This window comes from Salvelinus sp. IW2-2015, linkage group LG18, assembly GCF_002910315.2.
Source record: "Salvelinus sp. IW2-2015 linkage group LG18, ASM291031v2, whole genome shotgun sequence".
Lineage (NCBI taxonomy): Eukaryota > Metazoa > Chordata > Actinopteri > Salmoniformes > Salmonidae > Salvelinus > Salvelinus sp. IW2-2015.
Genome location: NC_036858.1, coordinates 62,135,874 through 62,152,912, shown reverse-complemented (window position 1 = coordinate 62,152,912; position 17,039 = coordinate 62,135,874). Strand labels below are relative to the sequence as shown.

The window sequence follows — 17,039 nt, the reverse complement described above, 5'->3', positions numbered from 1 at the left end:
CTGATATCAATTCCACACTCGTTTAGATCTTCCTCATAGAATATTAGATTGCCTTTCTCTAGTTGCTGGAATGCCAGTTTTCCCAGCGACAGGATGCTCTCTCTCATCCACAGGATCTCCACTTCGCTCYCCAACGTACTTCTGATTCCACTATTTGGTCTGAAAAATCAGGAAGTGCGTGCACATTTGAGTCAGAGTTTTGGGGATGTCGGCACTCACTGCTTCATCCAAAATTCTCTCTAGAACTGTGGCAGAGATCCAACATAGCACTGTTATGTGGCACATGATAAAGAGGCTCCTTGATGACTTCATGTGTGTGATGACTCTTTTGGCCAGGTTCTCATCATTGATTCTCTTCCGGAAGTACTCCTCCTTCTGAGGGTTGTTGAATCCTCATACCTCTGTCAGCAGGTCAATATACTGAGAATGGATCTGATTGGCTGCTACAGGTCGGGAGGTTATCCAGATAAGAGCAAAAGGAAGCAGATTCCCCTTGATGAGGTTTGTAAGCAGCACGTCTATCGAAGTGGACTCTGTGACGTCACAACAGCTCTTATTGTTCTGGAAGTCTCGAGGAAGTCTGCACTCATCCAGACCATTAAAGACAAACAAAACTTTGCACTTGTCATAGTCAGAGGAATCAACGTTTTTCATCATGATAAAATGACCAAGAAGCTCAATCAAACTGTGCTTGTTTCCTTTCATCAAACTCAGCCCCGAAAAGGGAACGGGAATATGAACTGGATGTCTTGATTGACTTCTGCGGTGCACGTCCGGACATATCAAGTCTCGGGCCCTGGTAAAGAACATTTTTGCTAATTTATTAAAAATGAAAAACACTAATATTTTATATAAATACTCAGACCCTTTGCTATGAGACTCGAAATTGACCTCAGGTGCATCCTGTTTCCATTGATCATCCTTGAGATGTTTCTACAACTTGATTGTAGTCCACCTGTGGTAAATTCAATTGATTGGATATGATTTGGAAAAGCACACACCTGTCTATATAAGGTCCCACAGTTGACAGTGCATGTCAGACCAAAAACCAAGCCATGAGGTCGAAGGAATTGTCCGTAGAGCTACGAGACAGGATAGTGTCGAGGCAAAAATCTGGGGACGGGTAGCAAAACATGTCTGCACCATTGAAGGTCCCCAAGAACACAGTGGCCTCCATCATTGTTAAATGGAAGAAGTTTAGAACCCCCAAGACTCTTCCTAGAGCTCGCCGCCCGGCTAAACTGAGCAATCGGGGGAGAAGGGCCTTGGTCAGGGAGATAACCAAGAACCTGATGGTCACTCTGACAGAGCTCCAGAGTTCCTCTGTTGAGATGGTAGAACCTTCCAGAAGGACAACCATCTCTGCAGCACTCCACCAATCAGGCATTTATGGTAGAGTGGCCAGACGGAAGCCACTCCTCGGTAAAAGACACATGACAGCAGCTTGGAGTTTGCCAAAAGGCACCTAAAGGACTCTCAGACCATGAGAAACAAGATTCTCTGGTCTGATGGAACCAAGATTGAACTCTTTGGCATGAATGCCAAGCGTCACTTCTGGAAGAAACCTGGCACCATCCCTACAGTGAAGCATGGTGGTGGCAGCATCATGCTGTGGGGATGTTTTTCAGTGGCAGGGACTGGGAGACTAGTCAGGATCGAGGGAAAGATGAACAGAGCAAAGTGCAGAGATCCTTTATGAAAACCTGCTCCAGAGTGCTCAGGACCTCAGACTGGGGAGAAGGTTCACCTTCCAACAAGACAACAACCCTAAGCAAACAGCCAAGACAACGCAGGAGTGGCTTCGCGACAAGTCTCTGCATGTCCTTGAGTGGCCCAGCCAGAGCCTGGACTTGAACTCGATCGAACATCTCTGGAGAGACCTGAAAATAGCTGTGCAGCAATGCTTGCCATCAGACCTGACAGAGCTTGAGAGGATCTGCAGAGAAGAATGGGAGAATCTCCCCAAATACAGGTGTGCCAAGCTTGTAACGTCATACCCAATAAGACTCAAGGCTGTAATCGCTGCCAAAGGTGCTTCAACAATGTACTGAGTAAAGGGTCTGAATACTTATGGAAATGTGATATCAGTTTATGTGTAATACATTTGCAAACATTTCTAAAAACCTGTTTTTGCTTTGTCATTATGGGGTATTGTGTGTAGATTGATGAGGGGGGGAAAAATAATTTAATTCATTTTAGAATAAGGCTGTAACGTAACAAAATGTGGAAAAGGTCAAGGGATCTGAATACTTTCCGAATGCACTCTAAGCCCCTTTGTTGGCCCGCGGAACAATGTCCCAAAAAATGTAAAAAATACAATTATATAATTGGGGGTGGCTCATTCATCACTAAACCCACTGATGCCAACTACTTTAATGATTGGCAAGGTTAGCTCACTTAGGCATAACATGCTCACAACACATTCTGAACCCACACAACCATGCATAACTGACCAAATTATGAAAGACAAGTATTGTAATTTGGAATTCAGGAAAGTGAGTGTGGAAGAGGTGAAACATTTATTGTTGTCTATCAACAATAACAAGCCACCTGGGTTTGACAACTTGGATGGAAAATGACTGAGGATGATAGCGGATGATATTGCCACTCCTATTTGCCATCTCTTTAACAAGGCAGGTCCTAAAGGCCTTAGTTTGGTCGCACCTGGACTACTGTCCAGTCGTGTGGTCAGATGCCACAAAGAGGGATTTAGGAAAATACCAGTTGGCCCAGAACAGGGCAGCATGGCTGGCCCTAAAATATACAGGGAGAGCTAACATTATCAATCTCTCCTGGCTCAAAGTGGAGGAGAGATTGACTTCATCACTACTTGTATTTGTGAGAGGTTTTGACATGTTGAATGCACCGAGCTGTCTGTTTAAACTACTAGCACACAGCTCAGACACAGCTCAAATACAAATACAACCCCTCTGAATCAGAGGTGCGGGGGCTGCCTTAATCTACGTTCACGTCATCGGTGCCAGAGGAGCAGTTGTTGTTGGAGGTTAACTGCCTTGCTCAAGGGAAGAACTGCAGATGCATCAGATTTTTTGCTGTAGGTAAAGAGGATCTAGCCTCCGACCAACAAAGACTTGAATTCTTACGTTTCTCCAGCGAGTCAGCCAGCTCCTTCTGGTTCATGTTCCTCAGAACGTGCAGTGTGATCTTCAGAGCCCCTTCTCTGGCACTGCTCTCCTGCTTCTCATTCTCAGTATGTTTATCTGTGTAATCATTACAAAGAATCCTCTGGAACCTCTTCAATTCATTCTTCACAAAAGTGAATTCAAGCAATTGCAACAAACAATTCAAAATGACATAGAGAACTAAGTCACAACAGTCTTGGAGGTAAGAATCGAGGTTTCAAAGCCATTTTCCAGCACGAGCAAATTAAGACAGCCCACCTTAAATATGGAGAACAGGTCCATTTCATGACTTGGGGCAGACTGACCATTTGGAATTTCTGACTGCCTTCTCATATTGGTCTCTGGGAACTCTGTGTAGGAACAAGGCAAGTACCGTTGCTTAGCTTTTTTTTCTCTGGAAATCGCACTGATTTCTTAAAATGACAACACAAGACTTCTTACTCTTGTTTTGGAGGAAAGTCTCCACTCCGGAATTCTACAGGCTCTCTCTTTGACTGTTCACTCTTCATGGATATACCACTGTGTACAGGGGAGTCTGGTCTCTCCTGCTGGACCCTGTTAAACACCAGAACAGACATCTTCAATCAGGAGACAGTAGACTTACTTTTAAAATGGGTCTGTGTTAGTATGTCAACATTTTGAGAGAGACAACCTGGTCCTGAAGCACTTACCTTTGGTCAGTTAGAAAAGGTCCTTCTCTGAAAGCTATAGGTTCTCTAATGGACTGGTTACTCTTCATGGACACACAGCTAGGTACAGGGGAGTTGGATCGATCCCTGTCAAAAGCATAATATCGACATCTGTTCAGCAATCAAGCTACAAAATAAAAACAAGAAAATACAGGGTATTAAAATGTTTCCAAACCAAACTACTTACCCATTTTTAGGAGAGAATGGTCCCTGTCTAAATTCTATAGGTTCTCTCTATAGGTTCACTCTTCATGGACACACATCTGGGTACAGGTGAGTCTGGTCTCTCTAGTTGGATTTTGCTTTGATACAATAAAGAAACACTATTGATCACAAATGTATTTCCCATGATGATAAATAGTGAAGGATAGGGTACTTGGGGATGTTATCAATACATAGAAAACATGCTATAAACTAAATTGAATCCAGCACAATCAAAAACACTCCTCTCACCCCATGGGTTCATCAGAGTTGTTCTCCTCAGAAATACTCATTTTGGAGGCAGGGTTTCTCTCCTCTCCTCCCCCAGAGAGACTCCTGCTATTACCAGCCTACAGTAAGCACATGAGTACAAACATGAAGACTTAAAAGTGAATGAATGGTTTACCAGAAAGTTAACCTGCAGTCATATTTCACTCCTTAAGCAACAAGTGACACTGAAGTTCACCATTTGTTTATTTGCACCATATTTGCTTATCAAATATGGTTCAAATGGGGAGGCAGGTAGCCTAGTGGTTTGAGCGTTGGGCCAGTAACCAAAAGGCAAGATCGAATCACTTAGCTGACGAGGTAAAAATCTGTCGTTCTGCACCTGAACAAGGCAGTTTACCCACTGTTCCTAGGCTGGCGTTGTAAATAAGAATTTGTTCTTAATGGACTTGCCTAGTTAAATAAAGGAAAAAATATATATATATTTTTTCAAGCAGTTGATTTCTCAGTGAGAAACCATATCTTGTTCACCAACAAGTTTGTCAACATTACATTCAGTGCCATCATTAGTAAGCATAAAAAATGACACCATGAGGAAATGCCTTTGTATTACTCTAGTTTCCTTGAATTTACCTTAAACCCCATCCCCCAGTCTCAAGAAGACATATTACCATATTTATGTACTGGTAGAAATCTAAGTGCAAATTCAATTCGTAATAGCATTTTTAGACAGAGGATGATTGCTTTGTGTGGTTGTTTGTAAGGCCTATGCCATCAAACAATGATAAGTACTAAATCTCCAGATTCTTGTCTTACTTGGCATTTACATTAAGACTAGCCTGACCTTTAACCCTTGTATAAGGTGCCTAACCTGTGAATCAGTCACTAATATGTAGACAAAAACACACTATCTCCCACCCTGCTGTGCTCTCCATTATGTCCCTGTCGCAAAGTGAGAATTGTGTCCCGGTCTTGTGATGATGATGCTCCGCCCTGTATGAACCGCGTTGTTCAGATTACATAGATAATAATAGCTACCACCTTGACAAACCACGGGACTTTGCAGTTATAATAATGGACCAATAGTGACACAGAATCCTCTGAGTTTGCATTTATCAAAGATTATACATGTACTGTATGTATTTACAGTACCACTCAAAAGGTTGGACACACCTACTCATTCAAGTGTTTTTCTTTATTTTTACTATTTTCTACATTGTAGACTAATAGTGCAGACATCAAAACTATGAAATAACATATATGGAATCATATAGTAACCAAAAAGTGTTCAATTAATCTAAATATATTTTAGATTCTTCAAAGTAGCCACCTTTTGCCTTGATGACAGCTTTACACACTCTTGGCATTCTCTCAACCAGCTTCACGAGGAATGCTTTTCCAACAGGGAGTTCCCACATGCTGAGCACTTGCTGGCTGCTTTTCCTTCACTCTGTGGTCCAACTCATCCCAAACCATCTCAATTGGGTTGAGGTCAGGTGATTGTGGAGGCCAGGTCATCTGATACAGCACTCCATCACTCTCATTCTTGGTCAAATAGCCTTACACAGCCTGGAGGTGTGTTGGGTCATTGTCCAGTTGAAAAACAAATGATAGGCTCACAAAGCACAAACCAGATGGGATAGTGTATCGCAGCAGAATGCTGTGTTGGCCATGCTGGTTAAGTGTGCCTTGAATTCTAAATAAATCACTGACAGTGTCACCAGGAAAGCACCCCCACAACATCACACCTCCTCCTCCTCCATGCTTCATGGTGCGAACCACACATGCAGAGATCAGCCTTTCACTTTCTGTACTCTGCATCTCACAAAGACACGTAGGTTGGAACCAAAAATCGCAAATTTGGCCTCATCAGACCAAAGGACAGATTTACACTGGTCTAATGTCCATTGCTTGTGTTTCTTGGCCCAGGCAAGTATCTTCTTCTTATTGGTGTCCTTTAGTTGTTTTTTTGCAGCAATTTGACCATGAAGGCCTAATTCACACAGTCTCCTCTGAACAGTTCATGTTGAGATGTGTCTGTTACTTGAATTCGGTAAAGCATTTATTTGGGCTGCAATCAGAGGTGCAGTTAGCTCTAATGAATTTATCCTCTGGGTCTTCCTTTGCTGCGGTAGTCCTCATGAGAGCCAGTTTCATCATAGCGCTCGATGGTTTTTGCGACTGCACTTGAACTTTTAAGTTCTTGATGTTTTACGCATTGACTGACCTTCATGTCTTCCGTAATGATGGACTGTCATTTCTCTTTGCTTATTTGAATTGTTATAATATGGACTTGATCTTTTACCAAATAGGGCTATCTTCTGTATACCACCCCTACCTTATCACAACATAACTGATTGGCTCAAACGCATTAAGAAGGAAAGAAATTCCACAAATGAACAAGGCATACCTGTTAATTGAAACGCATTCCAGGTGACTACCTCATGAAGCTGGGTGAGAGAATGCCAAGAGTGTGCAAAGCTGTCAAGGCAAAGGGTGGCTACTTTGAAGAATCTCAAATATAAACTATATTTAGATTCGTCGCTTTTTTGGTGACTACATGATTCCATGTGTGTTATTTCATAGTTTTGATGTCTTCACTATTATTCTACACTGTAAAGTAAAAAAAATTACAAATAAAGAAAAACCCTTGAATGAGTAGATGTGTTAACTTTTGAGTGGTACTGTATCTAATACATTGAACAGGAATTATTAACAGCACTTCTTATACAGTACAGTGGCTAGCTACATAAAGTGTCAGAAAATAACATCCCTGTGCAAGTCTAAAGTGCATCTCATTACAATGTGATTTTACAGTGATGTCAACTAAGGGGGTGTTTATCATGATACATTAGGATAGCATGAGTTAGGCAGCAAAAACAATTAACCGGACCGTTTGACAAACCATTGGAAAAAGACTTAGTTTATGAAATGTCAACATTGTATTTGGAAAGCACACTAATATCATAGCACATAGCTGAGTTCTGGTATAGCCTCATTAGATTATATTGCTAATTACTACATCAATCATGTACATACAACTCAGTCTTCATACCCAAATACTTTAGTTTTTACATTTTAGGATCATGCTAACTTTTTTGAAGACATACAGTACAAATCTGAGATGTAAATTCACATAATTTGTCTTTATCCTTCACCAAGAGTAAGAAACAGTGGCGTTTGAGGCAAAAAAGATGATACAAAGTTACCGTTTTGACCATCAGGCTCAGACATTGTCACTTTAAAAGGATATGTAGCTTTTGATTGAACAGTGCATAGAGGTACCATGGAAAAGCACTAGTCCACAGAAAGTTTCCAGAGGTTCTTGGTTCCTGAGTAGAAGAACATTGCCCCTAGACGCTAATCTAAGGGCAACATGGCTCGGGTAGGGCTGGTTGATTGAGGCAGAATGATGTAGACTGAATGTTAGGCACAGTTCGTGCCATGCAAAAGAGCTGGTGTATCAGCTGATGTTTGTTGCCTTTCTCTGGCTGCTCCAGCATCCATAGATAGAGATGAGCCCTTAGAGATGGTAATCGATTCAGCTGCAGTTCCACCAGATACAGACACAGTACATCAGTTACCAGGCCTTACAAACAATTTGTAAGGCACTTGCTTAATAGCTCACCTCCAACAAGAAACAACTGCATGTCCAGCGCAAAAGCAGAGCAATTTTTGCGTGTTTACTACAAAAGCCATACTACGCCAACTGCCAGGGCTTTCCTCTGTTCTCACTCAGGTCCTCTTTTGTTTTCTGGATGCAGGTAAATATCTCCTTGAACAGGGCCTTGTACTCAGGCTGGTGAAGTTCATCCTCCTGGCCATTCGTGTCTGTGCCTGCAGCCTTGCGAAGGGAGGCTGGGGCTGGGCTTTGTGGGCAGTCRAACGGGGCTACGCTGGGTGTCTGGAGCTCCTTGTGGTTTTTCTGCTGGTTTGGGTACGGCTCCCCCTGGTGGCAGAGCCGCAGCAGCGCATCATATTTTACCTGCAGGGCGCTGTACTGAGCGTCAACCTCGTTGAGGAGGGAGATCCCACGCTGCTTCACCACCTCTGAATGGCGGACGCACGAACGCTCATAGTCATGACTCTCGTCTACCTCTGACCCATCACCCCGTGGTGACCTCAGCTGCTTCTCGCTGTTGCATCTCTTCAAGACGTCACAACCTTTCGGGTTGGAAAGGTAGCTGACGTCCAACACGTCTTCCTCGCTCTCTCCATCCTCCCCCATCCCCCTCTCCTGGTTCAGGGGGAAGAAGAGGGTATTGGGCAGCATTGTCAGGCTGACCCTTGACCTCCAAGCTTTGGTGGCATGGTTGGCTCTCCACAGCTGACGAAGCTCCTCAGCCTCACACTCCAGCTCCGCTAGTCTGGCCTAGACAGAGAGAGACAGAGAGGATTCAGTAATGTAACTCGTAACTACCATTTCACTACATACAGTAGGAGCAAACAGATTGCATTGGCTTAAAATTATGCTCTGTGTGAGTTGCTTCTCTTCCTCACCTGGCACCCCGCCATCATTCCCAAGCGCTGCTCCAGCACCACATTCTCATTGGCTAGCAGGTCTGCATCTCGCTCCGCCCCCTCCCTCCGAGCACGTTCATTGGCCAGCTGGGTCTGTAGAGAGCGGAGCGATTGCCGTAGCGACTCCTGCTCCTCCTCTAGCCACGAGAGGTCAGAGGGAGACCAGCGGTCATCAGATTGGTCGCCAGAGTTGTAACTCGAGTACCTGAGAGGGGTCAGAGGAAAATCGAACTTTGTTTTTTAAGTATTGGGAATCAACTTTTGTTTCAGTCCAGACCAGCAGTTACACACCTAATTAGTCTTATTAAGTTACTGATAAACTGCCAACAAGTTATTCAAGCATGCGTTTGATGAATTGGTAGCAAGATATCCTGTATCAAACAGACTAATCAGAAGTGATCTTTCGTGTAGGGCAGAGATTAGTGTCCTTACGAGTGGACTATGACCTTTGGGTGACAACTGTGACCACGTTTCAGTGAAGTCAGTAGGGAGAGAGTACTATAGTCTGCTTGGCATGTGTTTTGATCAGTGACCTACGAGCTTTGGCCTGGATTAAAGGAGGGGCCCAACCCTAACTGGATTACACAGTCTGAACTGCTATGGCCTCAGAGGGCAGGAAGAGGGCTAGAGTACTAGCAGTAGTACTAGTCTCCTTAACCAGTGTGAACGGCAAGAGAGGTAACACACAGAGACAGAGCCAAATCACACCACTAGAGCAGGGCCAAGAGGGACTTTTGGAAGTCAAAGTGGAATTGAATGAATGCCATCTAGAGTAGGGTTTAGGGCCTTAGGCCATCTAGAACAGAACTAATGGCAACTTCAGGTGGGCTAGTCTTTTCTACGTATTTTCAACAAAAAGTTTTTTACCTACAGCTTAAAAACAATGATTAATGCACAAGCTATTGAGTTCTAAATGCATAAAATGTTAATCAATTTAGCATCATTTTCCATTTGATGAATCTGACCTTATTGTGCCATGTCTATTTAACCCCATGCAGACCTGACTGATCTATATAGCTTTATATTACGTCAGAAGATTAGGTGAAGGAGAGGGTATAGAGGAGAGTTCAGACAGGAAGTAACAGAGAGTAGCCAGACACTAGCTCCAGTAAGAGGAGAGCACAGATTCTATCTTCGACAGACCAGTGCTGGCCCACTTGTTAAAGTATGTGTCTATTCCAGCTCAAGGAACAGTACAGATTGTCCAGATCTAAAAATCAGTGTGTTGAGTGGGTTATGTTCGTATTTCATGAGTGCAGTGATCTCACCTCTGTGTGGGTTGCAGGTCATTCAGGCAGTACACACTCTGCGCTCCGTAGGGCCGACATGCCTCTGTAAGGGGTTTCCTATTGGGATTGGCAGGGGTGGTCTTCAGATCCTCTACCTGACATTGAAGATCCTCTATCTGGGTCTGTAGAGCGTCGATCATCTCGGTCAGCCTGAAGAGAGAGAAAATAATCCTCACACATTTAGCTCTCCTCTCACCAACACATGTTGTTTTCCATTCCATCTCTAATTATCTGGAGAAAGACTGCGTCCCGATTCTCCAAACCGCCATGGATTTAGATGAATAGGATTAGCATAAGCATTGGCTGGAGGGAGTTTCCACCATTGTTAGATCCATGTGAGAAAAGTGTGCGAGAAGGGTGAAGAACTGGAACACAGCCTCAGGCTTTAAACCCAACAACAGCCTTACCCCTGGATCTTGTGCTGGGCGGCCCTGTTGTCCTGTACCAGGCGGGTGTTGCTCTGCTCCAGCTCTCTGGAAGACTGGTCAAGCTGCTCGTAGACCTTAGCATGCTGGTCATTCACATGCCTCAGGAGGTCCATCTGCTTAGTCAGGTACTGGAGAAGGAAGATGGAGTAGAAAACCAGGACTCAGTATCATCACATAACCCACCTTCAACTTCACAATTTTACATTGAATCAAGATTACACCATTGTACTTGTTCAAGTCAATACGATTGGTTTTAAGCCAAGGCATACACATGATTTAGTTTGGTTGCTTATCAAACCATGAACGAGATCAAACTTGCAAGAATCAATGACAACTACCTCCTGTCTGGGCGACTATTATTGCTTTGATAGCAACATGTCTGTACTAGCCTCTGCTGGGCCAAATTAGTATTTGTAAGAGCGCAACACCTCTGATGAGGAATATAGAACGGCACCAACACACAGTAAAGGTCAGGCTCTTCTTATTAAGACAAGTTGATTCATACTGAGGTGCTAAAGACACGAGCACAGTGGTGCTGGTATAACATAACTATCATTCTCCCTATACTCTTCTTTCCATCTATCCTGCTCTTCTCTGGCTCAACCTGTTCTCAATGGAAAAGGGCAATCTTATCAGGGTAAAACAGGGAGAATGCCATAGACAATATAACAGTTCTATCTATGGAGAACGCTGTGAACCTTAAGCTCATTAAGATCCTGATCAGTCACAGAAAGCTAAACTTAAAACACCAATACTACTACACTAAATGGGAGATGTACATTATCTTGCAATGCTACTCAGTTACAGAACAACATATTCTTTGGAATTCTGCATGTTAATCATACAATTATAAAAAAGTGGCAATTATCTATAGTGTTTTTCCTAGAGTGAGAGAGGTCAATGTTCTAAAGGCAAGATAACGTTATAATTTACAGCATCAGGCTGTTTCTACATGCAGTCAGGTCATGAAATGGATGGCGACGTTAGAGAGATTCATTCTGTCAGTCAGCAGTTTCAAAGATGAGGGGAAGGATTTAGGAGTTGACCCTACTCAAGGAAATTAAATCCAGAGCTCATATGGAAGTGAATGGCTGCTGCTGACCATACAAGATGGTTTCACTGGTGATATAAGAGAGAAACCACAAAGACTGTGAATGTGATATTTAAATACAACATAACTGGTTAAATATTTAGATTCTCTAGCATTGAGAGGCTATTTAATCTCTAGTTGTTATAAATCACAACAATTCAATGGTGACTATGTGAGTGTGTCAAAGGTTCAAAGGTATATCCCCCCCCCCCCCCCCAAAAAAGAGGACAACTGATATGNCCCCCCCCAAAAAAGAGGACAACTGATATGGGCCATCTTTATCTTTCCTGGTCCTCTGAAAGTTCACTGGACAAGGTGAAAAGCAATGAAGTATGTTGTTTTCAAAGGAGTGAGAGCCCCACTGTTCCTCTACTGTCTGATAATGGTGGTGTTGTAAYCCTGTACATGGAAAAACAAAAGACTTATTCCCTGGGGCTTTACAGTATCGAAAGACAAGGATTCGTATATGGATTTTGCAGTCTTGACAAAACCATTTCAGTCAAAACGTCTGCATTATACATTTCACATTCTATTCCATGACCTTTGTGCTTCTAGGGTCATACCCTACATGGACCCATGGTAAGCAACAGGCCCAGCAGAGAGATTAAGTAATTAATCAGGATCCGACCCACTAATCTCTTCTTCAAAGGAAGTTAATGGGGTGGCAGGTAGCCTAGTGGTTAGAGCGTTGGACTAGTAACTGAAAGGTTGCAAGGTTGAATCCCTGAGCTGACGTGGTAAAAATCTGTCGTTCTGCCCCTGAACAAGGCAGTTAACCCACTGTTCCTAGGTCGTCATTGAAAATAAGAATTTGTTCTTAACAGACTTGCCTAGTTCAATAAAGGTAAAATAAAACAAAAAAAATAGAAGCCTGCCTTTTGTAAATCTGGAACACTTGATTTTATTTAGGAGTTAAAGGAGCAGAAATCTGAGGTGAGTTTCTATTGTTTTCAACACGCAAGGAACACACTGATGCCTAACGGAAAGGCCTCAGGTTTGCCAACTAGTGCTTGATTACCTGGATACTGTGTGCTACTGCTGGGCTGGAACAAAAGCCTGCAAACACTACAATAGCTCTCCGAAAGTGCCTTTAGCTGCAGTTAGGGACTGTGTGTCCACATACTTCTGATTGGTCAAATCGAGTTATCGTTACCCTGGTAGTTACAGCTTGACTGGTTAAAACCCTTACCTCTATCTCCTGTAGCTGTTCCTGATTGGTGGAGTACATCTGCTGATGACCCTGCTCCAGCTCTCTGTTCCTGTCCAGCAGGGTCTTCCCCAGCTCAGCTGCCAGGTGGAGGTCTGCATGGGAGGAAAGAGAGATCACAAAAGAGGCTCTATAAATAACTTATCAAATGAAAGGTTGGGCAAAGATGAAGCCATTAGTGTGACAAGACCTGGCAGAGACATCTAGTGCATCTATGGCTGTGTCTGTGCATGTGCCTCAATTCTCAATGTCAGGTGGGTAAATCGATCTTGCAGACATCCTACTTGCATTTGTGTGTCAAATACATGTTACTTGTGCTGCCCTTGATTTACAGTAGTTTGCTTACAATGGAACATGATCCCAAAAGGGATAAATCAAGCGCACCTCAAATATATTTGAGATATGTAAGCTATTTGACCCAAGTCAGGACATTTACAATCAGAATGGTACAAAATAAATCTACCTTTATCACTGTGGCCTAATTCATGCGTTGTGAAATGGTCTCTCATTTACAGGATGTGTGCCGGGGAGTTTCTCTCTAAGCATGAAATATAAACTGAATATCTTCTAATCTAGAGAGCACCACTATATATTTCCCGATTTCCTTTCCTTAGATTTCTATTCCAGAATTAATTAAAAAATGGTCAATAAAAGATCTTGAACTAGGAAAATTAGTGCAACAAAACCTTATTATATGCAGAGTAATCTCTGCAGCATGCGTAAAAAAGAGACTGCCCACATCTGGTTTTCAGCGGGAAAAGAAAGCTACTGTAGGTTGAATCTAGCTGCCTTGAAAACCGGATGCATCAGGTTGCTTGCAACTCCGCTAAGGGTGTGTTAACCATAGATGATAGAGGACTCATCTTTGGATCTGTGCCATTATAGTGCCTGTGACAGCAATCTTCATTTTGAAGTAGTCCATTTTCTTCACGATTGGCTGATCCCTCCTGATGACCCAGTGGTACATCTCCAACAGGGTCACCAGGAGGGATCAGTCAATGAAGTTGGAAGTCCCAACCAGTTGACTACATTAAAATGGTGGAAGCCCTCAATGGTGCTGCCCATTCAAATATGGCATTTTGGCCACTAGATACCTTTATCATTCTCTATCGCGGTAACCTAGAAGTAAAATCTCGCATAATTTGGTCAACTGCGCAATTAACTCCCTTGGTATACGGTCAGTGCTATACGGAATCATTGGGATGTCCCTACCCTAAACCATTTAACATTTCAACTGCAATAGGGTAGGGACGTCCCAAGGGTCCGCGATAGCACGTACCCTTGGTCTACATGCAGAATCTGCCCACGGGAGATTACATGCAGAGAAGACCATTGAAAAATCTGTAGAAAATTTAAGACAAAGGATGCATTGTTTCAAATGGTTGGTTACATCCGTGGCAGTGGAATGGTAGCCTCGGGTGTTCCAATTCTGCTTGAGATAACCTTGAAATATTTGGCAGAAGTCCGACAGTGTTTTCTGTCGCAGTACAGTAGGCTAGAGTTAAACCTACCAATGTGTCCTGTAAAATGCATTCGTTAGTGACACCTGCACCTGCCCTATGAAAAAAGGGGTGCACCAGGCGCTCATTGATTCCACACCTGCTAGAAAATAATTTATTAGCCTAACGCTGGCGGAGTGTCAAATTGTGGTCACTGCCAGGTTGTAGCTGTCATTTGATACGCACAGCACAAGTGAGCCCGCGCTTTCACAGTCTCGGTCATCATGGATAGAAGAATAATATTTACCATGCTCAAGGTCCTGGTTGTCATACCATGGTTCTTCCTCCTTGATTTCGAATTCTTCAACCTCAATCATATCTGTAAGCATCTTCGGTCACAATGACTCACCGACATCAATAGCTTTCACTGGAATAGGGGGCTATTTTCGCGGAAAATGCATTAATCTGCCTTTGAGGTGTTCAATTTGCAACAAAGAATACACCAAGTGCGTTTCCCCTCATCAGCTGGCGCTGTCCAAAGCCGATGTCTACTCACCGGCTACAACTACAATATTATGAAACTGCTTAACCATCCCACAGCACATATTACCACTCGGTGTGGTGAAAGGTGAAACATCTCTCGTTTGGAACATGACGATACGAGCGTTTGTTTCAAAGAAAGCTCCGTAAACCACGCCTTAGTGGGCAGAGCTAGGCATGTTAAACTGGGACACGTTTAAATAGGGAGAAAAGCCTCTCATTTTAAAATGTGTCCACGGTGGTTCTGTTTTGCCTAGTTATGCTAATATATTTGAGACCAGTGTATTACAGTTAATTTTCGTCTTTGACTCAATAAGTAAAATATATTTGATTAGTAAACAGGGAAAAAACAACGAGTCCCAGACAGTTCGCAATATATTGTTATTATATATATTGTTATTATACATATAGATAGATATATAGATATTTTTAAGGTTCTTAAGGCAAAAGGTTCCTGGAGGCATCTTTAGGGGTTCTGCCGGTGTTGCAATCTGAGGAACCCCTAAAGGTGCCTTCAGGAACGTTTCCCTTTTAGAGTGTAGACGATTCTGTGCTTCCAACTTTGTGGCAACAGTTTGGGGAAGGCCCTTTCCTGTTTCAGCATGACAAGACCCCGTGCACAAAGCGAGATCCATACAGAAATGGTTTGTTCCATGTGGAAGAAATTGACTGGCCTGCACAGAGTCTTGACCTCAACCCCATCGAACACCTTTGGGATGAATTGGAACGCCGACTGCGAGCCAGGCCGAATCGCCCAATATCAGTGCTCGACCTCACTAATGCTCTTGTGGATTAATGGAAGCAAGTTATCGCAGCAATGTTCCAACATCTAGAGGAAAACCTTCCCAGAAGAGTGGAGGGTGTTATGACAGCCAAGGGGGGACCAACTCCATGTTAATGCCCATGATTTTGGAAGGAGATGTTCAACGAGCAGGTGTCCACGTACTTTTGGTTATGTTGTGTAGCTACTCTGTCTAGCTTGACTTCCTCCACCCACTGCAAGGCCGTTAGTATGGCCATCAGCTCCACCGTATATATACAGCCAGGTGATCTGTAATTAGTTTGTTTTGGCCCATCTGTGTAAATGGCCACAAAATCCTGATATACAGTATCCAAACGTCTATTAAACTACATGGAGGCAGGAGTAGCTATGGACAGACACATAGTAAAATGAAACATTTAATATTTAAAAAATGTTCACCCCTTTTTCTCCCCAATTTTGATATCCAATTGGTAGTTACAGTGTTGTCCCATCGCTGCAACTCCCGTACGGACTCGGTAAAGGCGAAGGTCGAGAGCCATGCTTCCTCCGGCTTTATTTGTATTAAAACGTGTTCCAGTGCAACATGCCTAGCTCTGCCCACTGGGGCGTGGCTTRTTGAGCGCTCTTTGAAATAAGCGTTCGTATCGTCGTATTCCATCAGATCGAGTTATGCCACATTCACGTGCTAGTCGGAACTAGGAAACTTAGAAATGTTCGACTTGCTATCTGGTTGAACGTGGCACGTGTGTAACTACAACTAGTTAGCAAGTATCAAATTTCCATGTTCCGACTAGCATTTTAACGCAGCATTATCTCACCAAATCAAATCAAATCAATTTGATTGGTCACATACACATGTTTAGCAGATGTTATTGCGGGTGTAGCAAAATGCTTGTGTTTCTAGCTCCAACAGTGCAGTAATAATCTAACAAGTAATATCTAACAATTTCACAACAATACACACAAATCTTAAGTAATGGCATGGAATTAAGAATATATAAATATTTGGACAAGCAATTTTGGAGCGGCATAGACTAAAATACAGTTGAATAGAATACAGTATATATATATATGAGATGAGGAATGTTGTAAACATCATTATGGAATAATGTAAACATTATTAAAGTGACTAGTGTTCCAATTATTAAAGTGGCCAGTGATTTCAAGTCTATGTATATAGTGCAGCAGCCTCTTAGGTCCTATTGATAGCTATTCAACAGTCTGATGGCCTTGAGATGCCATACAACTCTCCTTCCGTGGCCTCCAACTGCTCTTAAATGCAAGTAAAACTAAATGCATGCTCTTCAACCGATCATTGCCCGCACCTGCCCGCCCGTCCAGCATCACTACTCTGGACGGTTCTGACTTAGAATATGTGGACAACTACAAATACCTAGGTGTCTGGCTAGACTGTAAACTCTCCTTCCAGACTCACATTAAGCATCTCCAATCCAAAATTAAATCTAGAATCGGCTTCCTATTCCGCAACAAAGCATCCTTC

At 42.9% G+C, this 17,039-nt stretch overlaps 1 protein-coding gene and 1 long non-coding RNA gene across 2 annotated transcripts; both read right to left on the bottom strand.

Annotated features, from left to right (window-relative positions):
• Window positions 1-3,580: 3,580 nt before the first annotated feature.
• On the bottom strand, window positions 3,581-4,129 carry LOC111977722 (uncharacterized). The gene is made up of 3 exons (XR_002879077.2): window positions 4,020-4,129; window positions 3,815-3,919; window positions 3,581-3,698 (listed from the first exon to the last, which is right to left on the bottom strand). It is a non-coding gene; the product is annotated as an uncharacterized lncRNA (long non-coding RNA).
• Window positions 4,130-7,168: 3,039 nt separating this feature from the next.
• LOC111978800 (cerebellar degeneration-related protein 2) lies at window positions 7,169-14,947 on the bottom strand. Its single transcript, XM_024009043.2, has 6 exons — window positions 14,543-14,947; window positions 12,779-12,891; window positions 10,479-10,627; window positions 10,051-10,221; window positions 8,762-8,987; window positions 7,169-8,633 (listed from the first exon to the last, which is right to left on the bottom strand). The coding sequence occupies exons 1-6, from the start codon at window positions 14,622-14,624 to the stop codon at window positions 7,962-7,964; spliced, it is 1,413 nt and encodes a 470-aa protein (XP_023864811.1). The 5' UTR covers window positions 14,625-14,947; the 3' UTR covers window positions 7,169-7,961.
• Window positions 14,948-17,039: the final 2,092 nt, after the last annotated feature.